This window comes from Nomascus leucogenys, chromosome 9 (assembly GCF_006542625.1).
Source record: "Nomascus leucogenys isolate Asia chromosome 9, Asia_NLE_v1, whole genome shotgun sequence".
Lineage (NCBI taxonomy): Eukaryota > Metazoa > Chordata > Mammalia > Primates > Hylobatidae > Nomascus > Nomascus leucogenys.
Genome location: NC_044389.1, coordinates 17,289,248 through 17,309,642, shown reverse-complemented (window position 1 = coordinate 17,309,642; position 20,395 = coordinate 17,289,248). Strand labels below are relative to the sequence as shown.

Below are 20,395 nucleotides of genomic sequence, written 5' to 3'. Positions count from 1 at the left end.
TCATCATTATCTAAATAAATAATGCATCTGGGAAAAAATGTTTCAAAAGTTTTTCAAAAGTCTTTTGCAGGCTTGAAATTAATCCCAATAGTGATCCTTTAGTCTGTTATGTTTCTGATTTAGCCTGGGGATTCAAAAAATAAATAACATAATTTTGACATATTTGGGCTTTGTAAACATGATACTAAGAGAGGAAATATAGTTTCATTAGGGTAAAAGCTACTGAAAATTGCCACTTGGTGGATGTTCTACCATAGACTTGAGGTACATATAAAAATCTAATATATGTTTACGTGAATATGAATGAAATTTGAAATTTTCTAAGAGATTTTTGTTTCTTCTTTGCAGGGCAAAGCCAAACACCTTCCCCCACTGGTAAGAATTAATATTTGCATTTTTACTAATTTTATTTTCTTGTTGCAAAGTTTATATATTTAACTACAATTTTCTATTATTAGCACTGAAATTATTTTTAAGGATAAATTTTATAATCCTAATGATTCTTGACATTCACTTGTTCTTAAACTTTCTGCTTATGTTATAGAGTTTAATAACTACCTAAACATGTTATTAAATTTGTATATATATTTTGTGCATAAATAGTAACTTTTCCCAAACTTGACAGTAAATCACACAACAGGTTTCTACTCTCTTTTAATATTTTAAGACTACAAAAAAATGCATTTAAATTAGATCACAAAATTTTATAGTCTGAAAGCAGGTTAAGAGCTGTCTATGTATGTTATAGATATGTAGATAACAGATTTGTATATGTCTGTATTTCTTTAAGAGTATGTTGCTCTTTTCAATGGTATGCAAAACCTTTGAGACTGTTAAGATATTTTTAAATAATATTTTCAAATTCTACTGGACATTTCAATAGTCCTTATAAATGTCTTAATCATGAGATAAATTAAATTTAAAAACAGAGATGCTGCAAATAAATTCATACATAGTACATGCAAAATAAGAGAGAAAATTAAATTGCAGGTGGTTAAATATCACATCACTTAACTGATATTACTGAAAACGTATTTTTCCTGCGTAATCATATGGTTTGACAGTATGCATTAAGAAGGTAAGTAAAATGATGAAGACAGTTTTGATTTAATATTGTAATGCACAATTCCAACTAACGTACATTCAACGTATCATGAAATTGGGTTATTAAAATGAATATTTTTGTCATGAAATAAAAATTCCGTCCAAATGAAGAAAATAAATAAACATGAAAATAGCAACAAAACACTTCTGAATATGCATAAGAATTATATTTCCTTATTTTTAAAAAAGGCCTAACACAATTTTACAGCTTTTAGCATGGCAGTGATGTTTTATAAATAAATGAAAGTCATTCCTGCATAGTAGATTGTGATTGGTTTATGCCAGCTACTCAAATGCAACTTAGTATCTCCAACTTTTACAGAAGAGAGATTCATCTCAACCATACCAGCTGGTTATTTTTGCAGGAAAGGGATAGTTATAGGGTAGAATGGGGAGAGAGTCTTTAAAATGACACACGACTCATCACCTTATTGAGGGAGTTTCTGTTATCTCTGAATTGACTCTATTATGACAAGCCTCCAAGTGATGAAAGCAGGTAAGTTAAAACTGTTAACCAAAATGCAAAGGAAAATGGTCTCTCCCAAATATTGGCCACAACAATGTCATCAATGGAAACCAGGAGAATTTGCAAAGTGGAGGTTCAAGAACAGTGTGGAATTGGCAATTAAGTCAGGTTTTCTAATTTTAAATTCTTATTTGTGAAAGGGAATGTGAACTGAACTTAAGATGTGTGCAAAGATATGAAGGAGAGTAGTTCTCTGAAAACCTTTCTCCGTGCACCTGGGACTGAATTTGCTTGGCTAGAAGTAATCTTTAGGAATGCTACTCATCAAAATAGCGTGGTACTATGTATTAGTCTGGGTTCTCTAGAGGGACAGAACTAATAGGATAGATGTGTATATGAGGGGTAGTTTATTAAGGAATGTTGACACACAATCACGAGGTGAAGTCCCACAATAGGCCATCTGCAAGCTGAGGAGCAAGGAAGCCAATCCGAGTCACCAAACCTCAAAAGTAGGGAAGCTGACAGTGCAGCCTTCAGTCGGTGGCCAAAGGCCCGAGAGCCCCTGGCAAACCACTGGAATAAGTCCAAGAGTCCAAAAGCTGAGGAACTTGGAGTTTGATGTTCAAGAGCAGGAAGCAGCCAGCATGAGAGAAAGATGAAGACCAGAAGACTCAGCAAGCCCACTTCTCCTATCTTCTTGTGCCTGCTTTTTCTAGCCGTGCTGGCAGTTGGTTGGATGATGCCCACTCATATTGGGCGGGGGCAGGGGGGATTCCCCCAGTCCACTGACTCAAATGTTAATCTCCTTTGGCAATACTCTCACAGGCACACCCAGGAACAATACTTTGCATCCTTCAATCCAATCAAGTTGACACTCAATATTAACCATCACATACTATTATAAGGAGAATGTTGCATGATTTTCTTTCTAGTCTGTTTGTAATTCACATCTAATAAAAGAGTGAGAGTGGACGATAAAGGGAACTGGTTGCAGCATTTCTCTCAAAGCAAAAGGGATCATTGGAAGCTGGCAGACACCAGAATTGGTTTAACCTAAAAATAACAATAATTGTCAAGTCTATAATGATGACAGTGACTTAATGTGAATAGAAAGAATTCTAAACTCTCTCCTTCCTTTCTCCCTCCCTTCTTTCCTACTTTCTTTCCACTCCCTTTCTCCCACCCCCTTCTCTTTTCCTTTCTTTTCTCCTACCCTCTCTCCCTTCCTTTCTTTTATTCAATGCATATCAGTTGAAAAAATCTAAAGTTAGACCTGATTTTACACTGAAGGCTAGAGGTATTACTGTACTTAGTTGGATATGCTGGCATGTAATTATGGGTAAAAGTTTGATGGATTTATTTGTGAGTTATTTGGTTATAAAAATCTAGAGATTGAAGTTTTTCATTGGAAAATAACACACATAACAAGTCTATGATAATTTTGCATTTCTGTAATCACAGAATAGTTCTGCAATATTTCATGTATATTGGCATTGCTGAAGTTCAACATAATTAAGATGAATTTTATCTGTATTTAGTAAAAATTAACTTCAGCTTTGATACTAATGAATAAAGTTGGGTTTTTTATTTATCATACTATTTCCATTTTATTCTCTAGTGAGTAATATTGCAATTTTCATTCTTAACTCTTTCCTGTCCTATCATTTGTACTCCTTTTCTAGTTTCTCTCATTCTCTCTCTTTTTCCATATTTGTGCCATTGTCTTTTGCCCAATCTTGTTGAACTGATTTAATTATTACTTGTTGTGTGATATAGTTCAGTTTTTGCCTAATTAAATATTTAAAAATTTTTTTGCGTTTCAAAAAGTAAATATATGTTAAGCAGAAAACAAAATTTTAAATACATCTTTATAATCCCAACCTCCAGAGATCACATGAGCTTTTTTTTTTTTTTTGACACATTTGGTGTATTTTTCTATTCTTTTATTAAGAAAACCACTTTTTTCAGTAAAAGAGCATAAAAAAGTTTTAAAGGACTTTAATCAACAGTGCTAATTCCCTGCAAATTTTTTTTTTACCATTGTACACTCATGTCAACTGTGCATAAACTTATTTCACTACTACTTTGTCACATATTTTCCTCTTCTTAAAGTAAACTTGAACTGTGGAAATTATTTCATTATTTTAAATTGTATCTCTTTGTTATCATGAAGTCAAAGACATTTCTGTAGACTTTGGTTGTTTGTAAACCTAGTCGTGAGTTTTGTTTTTCAGTCATTTACACACATTTTCATTGCTTTGTTTGCATTTAATTTGTTTTTAAAAAAATCCATGAATAGGCCGGGTGTGGTGGCTCACGCCTGTAATCCCAGCACTTTGGGAGGCTGAGGCGGGTGGATCATGAGGTCAGGAGATCAAGACCATCCTGGCCAACATAGTGAAACCCCATCTCTACTAAAAATACAAAAATTAGCTGGATGTGGTAGTGTATGCCTGTAATCCCAGCTACTTGGGAGGCTGAGGCAAGAGAATCGCTTGAACCAGGGAGTCGGAGGTTGCAGTGAGCCAAGATCGTGCCACTGCACCCCAGCCTGGTGACAGAGTGAGACTCTGTCTCAAAAATATATATATATGTATATCCATGAATAAATAGAAGTTTTGTCTTTCATTTTTTTCTCCTGAAACCCTAGCTCTGCTAAAAACCTTCTAACTTTACCTTTCTCTATCCTTTTCTCTATCTACAACTTTTTAATTTTTTTAATCATCTTTACCCATTATGCTTCATCCTTCTGAACTCAATTGCTTTGGATAGGTGAGAAGCTGCTTTCAATTTCATTTCCCCATTTCTATCTTTAGCTAATGTTCTGTAGCTTGTTTTAGATCTGCGTCTATATATTATTTGTATCTCTGTATGCATCAATATTTGTATATATGCATGTATATATGATTATATAGATTTATGAATACATATACACACCATATACATATACTTATGTATGGTGTGTGTGTATGTATGTGTAGATATATGTACATACACACTATAATGGACTGGGGAGTTAGTATACTTGGATGAGCATACATTTAGGGTATGATTCACATATTTATTTTGTCCTTCTTCCATTTTCCATTAATTTAGCAGGATCGACTACAGCAAAGATGCCCAGTGTTCCACTTTCAAGTGACCCCTTACCTACTCACACCACTGCATTCTCACCCGCAAGCATCTCTGAAAGAGAAAATGACTTCTCAGAGACCACACCTTCTCTTAGTCCAGACAATACTTCAACCCAAGTATCCCCGGACTCTTTGGATAATGCTAGCGCTTTTAATACCACAGGTTGGCACACAAAAGTTGTTAACTTAAATATCAGGGCAATGTCATTTAGAAAATTCTGAAGTTATCAGTACAACTTGTCTTTAAATTATGTGCACAGTTTCTAAGTATGTGATTTTATTCAAGTGCAGAAATTGCAGGAAATTAGTATCTGTGAAACATAGATCGACTGAAGTAATTAATGCATGTTGTTAGGGAGTGGAGAGAGAAAAGGAGGGAAGCAAGATCTCCAAGGACAATCAGGAGAGTAAATTTGTTCTAGTATCCTCTGATCTATGTACACTCTCCATGATTCTCCCGCTTGGCTTCCCGCCACCTGGACAGATGAGAATTTCCCTAGTTCAGAGATTATCAGTCCTGTTCTCCTTGGAAGGTGCCTTAAATGGGAATCTTCCCATTTCTTTGTTTCATTCTAGATTCTCTTTATCCAAAAATTGTCTAAGATAGAGAATGTATTATTTTTAAATCCACTCTGAGAATTGACAACCCAATTTTGTTATTTGAGTTTCTTTTAAGAGCACTTGCATTATTGAAAACACTTTTAATTAAGGTTGTGAGTTCTACTGGTAAAATTAAAGACAATATAGCCATGTTCCCGGCAAAAATCAGATTGATGCGAGAGATATTTTTGCTGAGGAGGGGCACTGATGCTCCTTAGAATGCTGATATATGTATATGCTAATTTAATGTTTAGCAATAGGTCTGCCAGTGTATTCAGTACTCAGATTTACCATCAGGAGAGTGTTCATGCTTTTCTGAAATAATGTGTTATGTTGACTTTTTTTTGGGCAAACAGGTTTATATCTATACTCTGATAAAAGATACTAAGCTATTTGAACTGTTTAACAATGCCATTTATCTTCTTTTGAAAAACAAGCATATATAACACCATCACAGAAATTTTGTTTCGGGTACATCAAAGTATTTTGAGTACCATACTGATGAAGTTTATCGGATATAGCAAGCAGTTAAATAAATGGTCAGCGCCTTCCTACAGCAAGTACAAGACTGTGTATTTAATCTTCCATTTGTTTCCCTGTCACCATAGCAGAGTAGTGACTAGGACCTGTCTAAACACTAAAAATTTGAACACATTGCCCAAAATTTTTACAAAAAGAATGCAAGGTGGAAGGTGCTGATGACTAGATAGAACATCTCATGCTATTTTATTATTTTGTTTATTGCCTGAGTAGTGTCACATAGAGTTTTCCTTTTGAAGGTTCTGTATTTCATGTCACATGCACAAATAAAAACATGCAACATTCCTTTCCTTCCCACATTTTTAAAATCTAAAACCACTTAAGCCATAAATTTACAGATAGAGCAAAGTATGAGAAATATTTAAAATTGAATAGATTGAAAATAACGATGAATAATTTTAAAATACTGATTTGTTCTAGCAAAATAATACTGATGGTGAAATTACCTTGAAAAGTTTATGCTTTCAAATAAAAACACGCTTTCTTTTCTAGAAAATAATCTTTTCATCAGGTGATATTTCAATTATCTATTGGAATAAAGTCCATATGAGTTATTTAATTTATGATTATGATTGATTTATACTGCTGACTGCAGTCAATTTTTTTTCATTTACTGATAGAATTGGGGGAAAAATCCTTTAATCTGCATTTCTAAGAATATTTACATACACTATTCAAAATTGTTCATTTTTGAAAATGGTTACAATAACCATCCATGTGCATAACATTAAATTCAATTATGTAATTTTATTTTATAAAGATAGTTTATGACTATTTCAGAACATTTTCAATATAGATGGGTATGTGTGTAAATATATTTGTATATACTGTTAAGTGTATATATATTTGTATATACTGTTAAGTATATATAAAGTATATGTATGTATTGTGTGTGTATATACTTTAATCCTATATATGCATGCATATACATATAGACATATAGGATTAAAATATATAAAGTGTATACTTTATATGTACTTAAAAGACACACAATGAAAATACCCTTTAAATTCTGTTCCTTGAAGATATCTTTTTAACCATTGTTGTATATCCTCCAGGCTCTCAACATATGATTTTGTGAGTATTCGAGAGACCGTGTGTGTAAGCACGGACATGTGAGATTGTTTCCACATGTTTTCAAACACTAGGTATTATCAACCTTTTAAAACTCTGCCAGTATGCTAGTTAGAAATATTTCATGTTGATTTACATTTAAAAAATTGTTCTTAACGCTGAACATTTTCTCATATACCTTTTGGCCCCTGTGTATATTAGGTAGATGTCTGTGACATCTCTTGTCCATTTTTAAATTTCTTCTTTTCTTTGTAATTTGTAAGAGATACTAGTATATTGGAAGATTCCTTTCTTATTCTGCCTACAAAGAAATGTCCCATCTGTCAGCTTGTAGAGTTGATGGAGAATTCAGAAGGCTCATAGTGATGTGAAAGTCAATAAAGCCACCTGGAAACACGAATTCTCTATGGCTGCATCCAGCTCAGGAAACCTCCCAAGGCTATGTAAATAGGGGACTCAGGTGCCTGTCACTTTCCAGCCAAGCAAATTTAAATACTGACAGACACATTTTAACAGATTCGGTCACTTCACAGTTTGGTAAACTATAATCGCAATTTGCTCCTGATAACCTCTTAGTAAATTATTCATCTCCAGTGGGGGAAGATTGATGTAATGATCTCACTTTCCTACCTTAGGTGTTTCGTCAGTACAGACGCCTCACCTTCCCACGCACGCAGACTCGCAGACGCCCCCTGCTGGAACTGACACGCAGACATTCAGCGGCTCCGCCGCCAATGCAAAACTCAACCCTACCCCAGGCAGCAATGCTATCTCAGGTTTGCGGGTCCTTTAGACTTGTGCAAATATGAAAAGTACATGACGACTACCTGTATTTAAGAATAGTGTGAGGAAATCTAACCACTTATTCAAGGTGCAGCTATTGCTAGTTGATGAATTTGGAATTTCAGTCGCTCTTAGGAATATGAAACCACAGAACAAATGTCCCTTTAATAGAGATGAAATAATAGTGAGAATTGTGAGATTACAGCAAAAATCTGCTCAGGAGGTAAGAGTTATTCAGGATAGTCTATTTTTTATATATTTTAGGCAATTATTCTACAGGGAAAACTTTTTGTTAGAAGTAAGAAATAATATGCATAAATCTTTACTTAAAGACTTTGTACCAACAAACAAAAGGGTGAAGAGTGATTCCTATTATCAATGAAGGGCAGTAAGAAGTTGTAACCACAATGAAACTGTTATTGAAAGAATGAGAAAAAAAGAAAGGCATGGGTTTATTTCCCATTCAAACATTAAGAATCTTTCAGGATGGGATCTCTGTGTTTATAACAATGCAGAATATTTCCTCCCTTTTCATTTCAAAATTAGTGTCCAAATCACTTCGTGGTGTCCTTTTATATGCAAGAAAAACAAGTATGTCTTTTGTCAGATCGCAAATCCACACAGTCTCATATGTAATTTCAGTGATCTGAGTGCTTGAAAGTTAAAGATATAAATGGTAGACCTATGCAGCTGGCAGGAACATGGTCTTGCTTTAGGTAGGAATCAAACACATCAAATAGAATAATTATTATTTTGCAGTATTAAAACTGTGCCCTTGGCATAAAAATCATTCCAGGCAATCCACACTCTTTAAGCAAGTGGGAGAAGAGCCGCCCTCACCTGCCTCATTCCACCTAGTCCAGCTGCCATGGGAACCACAATAAAAATATTGGGAGCTTTTAGCAAACCCATAGATCCAGAAATAGTGGAGGGGCAGAAACTATAAAACAACAAAAGGGTACTGACCTCTGGGGGCTTGTTGTCACACAGACTAGTCTGCTCTGTCCTGATCAAGGAATTCTTCCTCTCAAAGTGGCTAATTCCACTGATTAAAAATCTATTAGGATTAATCAACCTAATTAAAATTGTAAATGCCGCCCATAACCACCACTGAGAGTACCTACATAACAAGGGAAACAAAGTTTTCAAGTGAGGAGGAGGGAAGGTAGGGAGTTTCGGGAGGTTGAGAGTGGAAGCCTCAAAACAGCTTGGGAGCAGGGTCTGCTAGAGAGGGGAGAACAGAACAAGTGAGTGAGAGGAGTGTGGAAAAGAAGGTGGAAAAAAGCTGCTTTCAAAATTCTGCAGAGGGCCAGTTCTATGTCTGAATGAGTTTTTTAAAGGATGAATAAATGAGCTTTCCTCACTCTTCTACATATTCTGCTGGAGCCCTCCTCTGGGGATCCAGAGTGGAAAACATCATGTTTATGTGGTTTATTCTATTCTATGGTTTAGTTAAATTTCGTGGTTTAGCGGCTTCTGAAGACTGAGCTGAGAACCCATGCTCAATTCTTTGGAAGATGCATTTTCAATTCTAATGGAATGTATGTGTGAAATTATAGACTGTACTGCATTTGTAATTGGTAGACACCTGCATGCTCAAATCAAAGCCATGTTCAGAACGTGCATGCATGTATCACTGCAGAAATACAGACTCTGCCTGCAAATGTGAGACTAATCTCATGTCATTGAACTGATGACCTCAGGGATCTTGACAGAAAATAACCCAACAAGCTCTTGAATAGAGGGCAGCTCATATTTCTTTTGCTTTTTCCATGGCAACTAGCGTAGTGCTAGTCACCTAGTAGGCACCAAATGAATATACATTGATTGCTTGTGCTGTAATTCTGGATGTGATGTTGGGCAAAGATGTAAAATACATTAGGTAATTTGAAGCCTGACAATGAAAAGTTCTAACCTAGTATAATGTGCAGCTTCTTTGGCTACAACACTAGATTCTATACCAATTAGCACCTATGTGATCGGAAGATAAGAGAATGATGCCACTGTAATGTGGAGTTTGTTGGATTTCAAGCCGATTTGATTTTTCCTGGCCAGGGAAGCCTGAATTGTGAAAGTAGAATTGTAACCTTCAGCTGGAAAGGAAGAAAAAGAAAACCTTTGGGCTCGTGCTGTGGCCCAGGCAGGATCCCATTCAGCTCTATTTTAAGAAAATTAAAACTGAGCACCTGCACCCAGGGATCCCTCCCCAGAGAGTTGTGTGCCTGCAAGGCTCTCAGCATGTATCAAGTTGCACTTCCTCCTGTGCCAGCCTTTTACACTCAGAGCTCTACCTCCATCTACATGGTCTCAGCACCACTAAGACAGCACCTGTCTCTACTGCTTTGATGCATTTTTTATATTGCCTAAGGCAGCCTGCAGCCCAGAGTCTTAGGCTTCTTGGGCTGTCCAAACTGTATATTTTTTTAAGTCGTGCTCTGATTATGAAGCTGCATAGGTTTCCAGTTGTCTGCCCCTAAACGCATCTTTCCCATAAGCCCTGGTGTTTTTGATACAGGTCTATAGAATGCATGTGTTGTGGTATAGCAGAAGTGCTTGAAGGTTTGTTTCTCTGCCTTAACTTTAGTAGTTGTGTTTATGTTGTCTATCTGGCTATTGCCCTTGCATGACAGACACAAGTGACAGTGCTGATGGCCCTTCTGATTGCAGATGTCCCAGGAGAGAGGAGTACAGCCAGCACCTTTCCTACAGACCCAGTTTCCCCATTAACAACCACCCTCAGCCTTGCACACCACAGCTCTGCTGCCTTACCTGCACGCACCTCCAACACCACCATCACAGCGAACACCTCAGGTCTGACTATGCTGCTCTAGGTGTCTTCAGTTATAGATAATGAAATGGAAACTTAAAACTTTAATGCAGCTCTTTTATTTTGTGCCAAATATTATTTGCAGGTTTCTCATTTTACAAATGTTCATGTATGAACACCAAATTATGCAAAAGAAACTTGCCAGTAAGCTTTTTCTGGGCATATTTTCTTTTATTATTAATATTATAAAAGTCCATGGCAAAGAAGAATCAATAATAGGACTTAATGTCATATAGCTCTGGGATCAAATCCAGTTTCTTCAACTTCGTAGCTGATTACAGGGCAAATTACTAATACTTTCTGCATATCAGATTTGCTTTCTGTAAAAATGGACATAATAACACTCCTTTCAAAATATTAACATGATGACTGAATATGTAAAAATCTGGTATGTAATAAATATTTTAAAAGAGTAATTGTGACCCTTATTAGAATCCAAGTATGGAAGGCCGTGAATGAAAGGGAAATGAATAGTTTGAGGAAGATTGCACATCATCAACTAAGAATTATATCAGGGAATGAATAGCTTTCCCTCAATTTATACGATGTTTAGTTTAAATGACTTGAAATAAATCTTTGATTCACTTTATTATTTTAAAAAGAAGCAAATGTCAAATCAAACGAGGACTCCTAGAGCAAAGATGCCATTAGGAAATTATCTTTGCTAAAGAGTTTTTGTTTCACCTTTTAATATAACAAACTCATTAACTTTTATTCTTCTGTTCATTTTCTTGCAGATGCCTACCTTAATGCCTCTGAAACAACCACTCTGAGCCCTTCTGGAAGTGCTGTCATTTCAACCACAACAATAGGTGATATTACCCTGTCACGCAGCCACACCATCCCCATGTGCCTGGTGATGTGCTCTCACAAGAGCCTTCCACCCACTCTACCTCGGGCTCCTTTCTTTAAGTTGCATTAAGTGTTTGAATCCTGAGAGTGATGGAACAGCAGGAAGACATTTCTCTGCTTAGCAGTGCAACAGCTGATGAGATCAGGATATAATTGTTACTGTCAAAATCCATCAGAAAACATGTGTGAGAAACAACCACATCTACTAGAACTTTTTCTCACAGGGGTTTAGGTCTTTTTTTGAGACGGAGTCTCGCTCTGTCACCCAGGCTGGAGTGCAGTGGCGCAATCTCGGCTCACTGCAAGCTCCGCCTCCCAGGTTCACGCCATTCTCCTGCCTCAGCCTCTCCGAGTAGCTGGGACTACAGGCGCCCACCACCACGCCCGGCTAATTTTTTTTTTGTATTTTTAGTAGAGACGGGGTTTCACCGTGGTCTCGATCTCCTGACCTCGTGATCCGCCCGCCTCGGCCTCCCAAAGTGCTGGGATTACAAGCGTGAGCCACCGCGCCCGGCCGGGTTTAGGTCTTAGTAAGGAAAAGAACAAGCCCATCAAAGGGGCTATCCATTGCAAGTGGTGAGCATCAGACGGCTGATTGCAGAGTTCCAGTTAAGCAGTGAGAGGGCGTGGAGATAAAGGAAAGAGATATTGACGAATGGTTACAGCAATGGTGGTATCTGTGAATCAGCAAGTAACCTGATCAGAGCTTGCAAGCCCACAATTCTCCTCAAATTCTTCCAACCCAAAATCAAGATGAGCAGAGATCTCTTAGCTTTCACAAAGCACATGTTCTCGCAATTATTCAACTTAAATGCCTACACTCACACAAGATACTACTCAATTTGTTGAGAGAGCAATTTGTTACCCTGGATCTAGTAGATGTGCAAAGAGCTTACAAAAGTTAATCTAGAGAATGAAGCAGTCTTTGCATTTTCTCTGACTTTTTTTTTATATAAACGAAAAGTATAAACTTCGTACTATGGGGGTTATAATTATATAAATTGACATTGAGATTAATCAAAAAATGAAGACCTTTAAAATATTTTTGGCTGTGTGAATCTTCAGCCATGTTGCCATACCATAATTAGATATGTACCTAAAAGTCTTAATATTGTTAATTGTATTTATTGGGTGTATTTATGAAAAAGTTTGTAGAATTAACTCATTCCTTTATAATGCTTTAAGTTTTGAAATTAAAACCTGTACTAGGCAAATCCTTCATATTCTGTTAAATCTAACTAGATAGACTTTATGAAGTAGAAGTACTGTAAATCAGCTTTCCCAAAAATGACATGGCAGATATTCTAAAGCAAAATTTTAATAATTTACATTATTTTTTTCTCCATTACAGCTACTACTCCATCTAAGCCAACATGTGGTAAGTTTATTTACTTAGAATCAGTATACCTCACTTTGGAATAGCACTTTAATTACATCTTTCTTTATTCCAAGCTTTGAGGACCCACTAGCAAGCTAAACTCACTGGCTCTAATTTCTCACCAATGACTAGTCTCAAATTAGTAAAAAATTACTAGCTACACATGGACATAGAGTTGGGAATGATAGACACTGGGAAATACAAGAGCGATGATGGAGGGAGGAAGGCAAGGGTTGGGAAACTACCTATATTGGGAACTGTGCCTACTTCCTGAGCATCAAATTCAATTTTACTGCAAACCTCAGCATCATGCAATATACCTTTGTAACAAAGTTGCACATATAATCCTGGAATCCAAAATAAAAGTTGAAAAGTAAATTTTCCAGTTAGACAACTTTGGTAAAGCCACGTAATTTAATTTAGGTATTTGAAAAAAAAATGGAATGACAGCAAGTTTGTTGGTGAGGGGGATGGGGACAAGGATTCAGTGTGATGATAAATATAAAACGTGGATAATACCTTCAAAGCTTATCAAGAAGAAAAATCTCCTTTTTCTCTCTCTTTCTGTCTTGCTTGTTAGCGGCTGACTCAAAGCAGATACTTGAAAACAGTTTGTCTCTCTCTTTTTTTTTCTTTCTCATTTTCTTCCTTGATTCTCAGTTGAAGCAAAGTGGTTCTTCATGGTCAGGGCTTATTCCTCCATTCATTTCTAAGTCTCGCCACTGGAGTCACTGCCTTCAGTAGCTTTCCATACATTTAGTGTGAAGAGTGGCCTTCATATGTCTGTTTAATTAATATGATCTTTTGTAATCAGGTTGTCATTCACCTCTCCTCCTCGCCTCTTGCACCATTGCCTCCTTATGTTCTTCACTTAAGTAATATGGAACCACTTACAGTTTTCTTTTCTTTCTTTCTTTCATTTGTTAGTTCTTTCTTTCTTTCTTTTTTTCTCACTCTGTTGCTCGGGCTGGAGTGCAGTGGTGCAATCTCAGCTCACTGCAACCTCTGCCTCCTGGGTTCAAGTGATTCTCCTGCCTCAGCCTCCCAAGTAGCTGGGACTACAGGCACATGCCACCGAGCCCAGCTGATTTTTGTATTTTTAGTAGAGATGGGGATTCACCATGTTGCCCACGCTGGTCTTGTACTCCTGACCTCAGGTGATCAACCTGCCTCGGCCTTCCAAAATGCTAGGATTACAGGCATGAGCCACCACGCCCGGCCCACTTACAGATTTCTAAACACATACTGTTCCTTCCTGCCTCTGTGGCCACTCCTGCTCTTCTTCTACAATTGGAACTCTGCTCCAACCTCATCCCCCAAACCCCATGTCTATTTTTCTATTTCCTGCTCATATTTTAAAACACAAACTAAGTCACTTTCTCTGGAAATCCTGCCCTATACCTCCAAATGGAACAGATCTCTGTCTTTCTAGTGCCACATTATTTCCTGCATAATCTTATTTTAGAGGTTTGTATGTCTCCTGCAATTCATGCGTGTGTATGCCTCCACATTGGATTATACATTTCTAAAAGCTGATTATATCTAACTTGCCTTTGAATTCCTAGTATTGGTGACCATGTCTTACACATGACAAGGGCTTAATAATTTTTGTTGAATAAAAACGAATGAATAAATTTATATTTGTTGTAAAGATATTTTTATCAGTCAGCAGAAATTGTTGACACTAAACAAAGGTGCTTTGGAGGTATATTATCAACCATAATTTTATCCAAGTTAAGGAATGAATGAGGGATTCTGGTCTCTGAGTAATTAATGCTCCCCATATATGAAGAAACAGATGGTTAATAACTACATTTTAGAAAACAAGAAAATTATAAAGCAAGAATAAATTTCTCAGATGCATCATTTATTTGTGCATCAAGTCAACAAGTAACTAGTGAGCTCCCATTAAGGATAAATATTATGCATACTCCTGGATTTACAGTGTTAATAAAAATAGACTAGACTTTGCTCTCATGGAAGTTCCAAGTCTAGCTAGGAAGACAGACACTCATCTGGTAATCATCTAAATATAAATTTACAAGCTGGGGTCCTTGATAGGGCAGTAAAGCACAGAAAATTACGAAAAAAATGATATGGAGGCACCTGATGTGTTTTTTCTTTTTCATGTTTCTTGGGGATATTTGGTTAGTTGATTTGATATTTTGGCATTCGCATTAATGTAGTTTTGTTTATTCTGGAAAAATAAGGTAACAGTCAATGTTCTATTTTCTTTTAGATGAAAAATATGCAAACATCATTGTGGATTACTTATATAACAAGGAAACTAAAGAATTTATGGCAAAGCTAAATGTTAATGAGAAAGTGGAATGTGGAAACAATAATTGCACAAACAATGAGGTGCATAAACTTGCAGAATGTAAAGAAATAAATGTTTCCATATCTCATAATTCATGTACTTCTTATAAGGAATTAAAATTAGATGTGCCACCAGGTAAATATCAATTTATTTCTTTTAATAAATTTATAAAAACAGTTCACTTTCGTGTGTGGTGTTCTCCAGTGGTAACAGGAACTGGTCTGGTGAGAGAACAGAGCTGAGGGAAAGGAAATCCCTTGGAAACAAGTGAGTGAACTGTCTGCTGTCTTAACCAAGTGAAAATGATAGAGTCAAATAAGCCTTCTGTTTACATCCATTAATCACCACTTTTACTTATTTAACAGGGAGATGTTCATGTGCACTAAATATAATTTATCCTGCTAAGTGATTGTCTACAAGCTTTCTTTATTCTCCTCTACTTAAATGAAGTCATTAATTATATATGTACATATATTTATTGTTTTAAGTACTAATTTATCTGAAATATATTAGGGAGAAAAAGGATTTGATGTGTATGGGAAGAACCAAAATACATTCATAAAAAGGAAGGTTATGGTCATGTTAGTGAGATCAAGCTGGTTTTGTCAGCTAAGCTACTGCTTGGAAAGAGGAGGGGGTGACAGGCGTCGGGCAGACTCCGGGGAAGCATCTCTTAGCCAAATGCATTCTGGAAAAGGGATTCCAGAGCCGTGTAATTTAAAAAAAATTCATATCATTTAATAATTCAAGACTATTATTAAATTTATTAACATTCAAGTATGTTAACATCAAATGTATTTTGAAAATAAAATCCATTTAATTTATTCATTTTCCCTAAATATTACTGAGATAAATTACCAATTAAACACAGAAGATGACAATACTTAAAAATGCATTTCCCAAGAGGGAAACTCCCAATACACTTTATAATAATCATTCAATTAAAAGTAAATAAAGAGTAAACAAAAAATTTAAGATATAAACAAAAATACAAAATGGAATGAGTATTTTTTAAAATGTGCGAAAGCTACAATTTTATCAACATGTTTGCTTGCATTTCATTTTTTAACGTGGTATAACTTATAAAGGAAACACTACCAAAATATATGGTGCTAAAAATAATAAAGTAAATAATAAAAAAACACCAAATCCCTAGAGTTATTAGACTTTTCCCATAGCAATCTCAATCCTTGCCAAATTCTATGTCATTAGCATAATTTCAGTGGCTTTAACTGAGATGTTAGGAATGAATGAGGGCTTGGGATACACATTATGAAATACTAATCAAGTTTATTTCTGTATCTTCTTGGCAGGGGTTGAAAAGTTTCAGTTACGTGATTGTACAAAAGATGAAAAAGCAGATACTACTATTTGTTTAAAATGGGAACAGATTGAAACCTTTGATTGTGGTACAAATAAAATTACCTACAGATTTCAATGTGGTAAGAATATAACATTGACCAGAGAATAGTTTTTGTGGTACAATGTTGTTCTAGATATTATTTAATTTTACTCTCTGCCCTTTCTCTCTTCCTCCCTACCTCTCTTGTTCTCCCTCTGTTTGTCTTTTTTCTTTCTTGTCTTTTTCTTTAGAGTCAAATAATTAAATTATCTATACAATTCAAACAAATTCACAAGATAAATGAGTACTTCTCATGAAAAATAAATATCTAAAAATTGAAAGTCAATTAATTTACAATAATTTTCTTGGCAATTGTTAGGCATTGTTGAAGAGATCATGAAAGAAGGGTGTTATAAGGAAATGATAATACAAAACTCTGTTATGAAGTAAGGAAAACAAATACAAGATTGTATGGTTCAATAGTTTACTTTTTCCATCCTGCATCAACAAAATTCATACACAAGTTCAAGAGCACTTAAATAAGAAGAAAGCAGAAAAAGAACAGGAAGTGCATCTAGAGATATGTTTGGATTTGAATTGAGGCAACTAATAATTGAGATAGTGTTTTTAAAGTGCATTTGAATTTAATGAGGTGAACTCTCCCACCTTTTGACTTAAAGCCATCTGCCAGGCCATAGCTGGCATGACAGACAGATGTGCTCAGGTGTGCATGCGTATGCACGCATATCCACAGCTACACATGTAAAGGATGGAGCATTGCGCTGGGTGTAATCATTACCTAATCATCATAGTATAGATTCACGGCCATCAGGCAAGTAGACAAAGAAAGGAAGAGCAAACATAAGACAGACCAATGATAAAATGTTTTCTCTAGACAATCTATTAGATAAAGACTAGGTGAGGTGCAATCTCAACTTTAAGTTATATTTGCTATATACAGATTGAGCATCCCTAATCTGAAAATCCAGAATCCAAAATGTTCTCAGAATCCAGTACTTTTTGAGTGCCAACATGATGCGGCTCAACCAAGTGAAAAATTTTACACGTGACCTAAAGTGACCGGTCATAGTCAAAATGCAGAAACAACACAAAATTTAGTCAGCATCCCCAGAGAAAAATAAATGACCTCAAGCTATGTATATGAGGTATATATGAAACATAAATGAATTTTGCATTTGAACTTGTGTCCTATTCCCAAGATATTGTATGATCTATATGCAAATATTCCAAAATCTGAAATAAAAAAAAAAAAAAAAACTAAATCCAAAACACTTCTGGTGCCAGGAATTTTGAATAAGGGAAACTCAGCCTGTATTTTCATAAAAGTTGAATGTAAAAATTATTTTTAGGATTTTTTATTATTTTGGTAATTTCCACAGATGTTTCAATCTGATAAATATTAAATAGAGAATTATAAATGTGAAATTAGAAAATAAATGTGTGCGTGAAATATTGCATCGATATATTCATTTGAAATATTTCTTTATTTCAGGTAATACAACATTTGATAAGAAAGAAATTAATTTAGAAAACCTTAAACCCGAACATGAGTATAAGTGTGACTCAGAAATACTCTATAATAACCGCACGTATACTAACACAAGTAAAATTATTAAAACAGATTTTGGGAGTGAGTATGTTAACTTGCATTTATATATAAAATTGCTTCCCTTTTCATGTTCTTATAATTATTTGAGAATAATAGGAAATGAATTGTCTTTTTGCTGTTTTTGATACTTTTTAAGCATATGCTTTTTATTTCAATGAAGCTCAATTTATCTATTTTTACTTCTTTTGCTTATGTTTTTGGTGTCATATATAAAAGTCCATTGCCAAGTCATGCAGATTTATCCATATGTTTTGTTCTAAAAATTGTATAGCATTAGCTCTTAAATTTAGCTCTGTTACTCACTTTGAATTAATATTTGTATATGGTGTGAGGTAACAGTCTAATTTCATTTTGTTGCATATGGCCATGTAATTTTTCTAGTGCCATTTGCTGAAAATACTACTTATTCCCCCATTGAATAGTCTTGCCATTCTTATCAAAAATTAGTTGACCATAATGATGGGTTTATTTCTGAACTTTCAGTTTTATTTTATTGATTTATATGTCATGCTTACACTGTGGATTATTGCTGCTTTGTAGTAAATTTTGAAATTGGAAACTGTAAGTTCCCCCAAATTGTTACTTTTCCTCAAGATTGTTTAGAATATCTAAAGGAACTTAGAATTCTGTATGAATTTTAGGATCAACTTTTCAATTTTTATAAAGAAGCCATCTGGGATTCTTTCAGGGATTGCATTGAATCTGTAGATCAATTTGGGAAATATTGCCATCTTAACCATGTTAGTCTTCCAGTTCATGAACACAAGATGTCTTTCCATTAATTTAGGTCTTCTTTAATTTATTTTCAAAATGTTTTGTAGTTTTCAGTGCATTAGTCTTACAATTCTTCTGTTAAATTTATTTCTAGTTTAAGTTTATTCCTGGTTATAATGCTGTTGTTTTCTTAATCACATTTTCAGATTTGTTACTAATGTACAAAAGTACAATTGATTTTTCTGTATTGATCTTGCAATCTGTCACATTACTGAATTTGTTTATTAAGGATAATATTGAGAAATTTTGGACATAACTTATTAATGTAATTCTAAATTTTGTTTTGTTTTGATTTTGAGACAGAGTCTTGCTCTGTTGCCCAGGCTGGAGTGCAGTGGTGTGATCTCGGCTCACTGCAACCTCTGACTCCTGGGTTCAAGCAATTCTCCTGCCTCAGCCTCCCAAGTAGCTGGGACTACAGGTGCGTGCCACCACGCCCTGCTAATTTTCTGTATTTTTAGTAGAGACAAAGTTTCACCGTGTTAGCCAGGATGGTCTCAATATCTTGACCTCATGATCCGCCCACCTTGGCCTCCCAAAGTGCTAGAATTACAGGCATGAGCCACAATGCCCAGCCCGTGATTCTAAATTTTATGTAAAAAGGATAGTTGAAGGCTAAAGAGGCTGCCTAAAACCTTGTTTCCTCATACTCCCCCAAAATAATATATAGCTACAAGAAGAGCAAATAAAACTATGTGAAAACTATATCCTCAGCATACCTAGAAAATTTTAATATATTTTTATAAGTACCACAATTATTACATTCTTTATAAATCAATGCAACAAAATAGAAATCCCAGAAAACTATGTTTTATATTTGAAAATAGCACAAAATGTTTTCAGTGGGGGAAAAATAGTCTTTTCAACTAATGATCCTGGTATCTCTGTAGAAAAAAAATGAACATCAGCTCTCACCTTTCAACAAACACAAAAATTAATTCAAAATGGATTCCAGACCTAAGTACTAAAGCTATAATTATAAAAATTCTAATCAAAGACATAGGAGAAAATGTGTGCCTTTAACAAATATTTCCTAGGGCACAAAAGCAAGAAACATAAAATATTTTTGATGAATTGGAGTGCATCAAAATTGAACATTCCAGCTCTTTGGATGAGGCCACTAAGGAAATAAAAAAGCAATAAATAGTTTGTAAAAAATCAAAATTAATTTTTTCAACAACAGAAGTTTTTCCAGAATATACAGAGAGCTCTTTCAGCTGCAAAATAAGGAATAAAACAGCTCAAGTGCAAATGGACAAACATTTTTAATATACACTTAACAAAAGAGGATACACAAGTGGTTAATAAGCACATTAAATGATGCTCAACATCATTAGTTATCTGAGAAATGCAAATTAAAACAACACTGAGATGATAATACTATACATCCATTAAAATGGCTAAACTTAAAAAGACGGATACTACTAACTATTGGTCAGGATGTGCAGCCATGACCCAGGAATTTCACTCCACGTATTTACCAAAGAGGAAACATGACAAAGCAGATTCATTCATAGTAGCCAAAACCTGGAAACAGCCCAAATGTGTATTCACTGTTGAATCATAGGTAA

General features: G+C 35.2%; 1 protein-coding gene across 1 annotated transcript in view; it reads left to right on the top strand.

Annotated features, from left to right (window-relative positions):
- Positions 1–20,395, top strand: part of PTPRC (protein tyrosine phosphatase receptor type C) — a 118,659-nt gene that overhangs the window by 52,881 nt on the left and 45,383 nt on the right. Inside the window, exons 3-12 of the mRNA XM_030818694.1 lie at positions 349–375; positions 2,026–2,160; positions 4,670–4,867; positions 7,554–7,694; positions 10,369–10,512; positions 11,266–11,340; positions 12,732–12,758; positions 14,998–15,213; positions 16,392–16,520; positions 17,934–18,071. Of these exons, the coding sequence (XP_030674554.1) occupies positions 349–375; positions 2,026–2,160; positions 4,670–4,867; positions 7,554–7,694; positions 10,369–10,512; positions 11,266–11,340; positions 12,732–12,758; positions 14,998–15,213; positions 16,392–16,520; positions 17,934–18,071 (1,230 nt within the window). The remainder of the gene's footprint in view (positions 1–348; positions 376–2,025; positions 2,161–4,669; positions 4,868–7,553; positions 7,695–10,368; positions 10,513–11,265; positions 11,341–12,731; positions 12,759–14,997; positions 15,214–16,391; positions 16,521–17,933; positions 18,072–20,395) is intronic.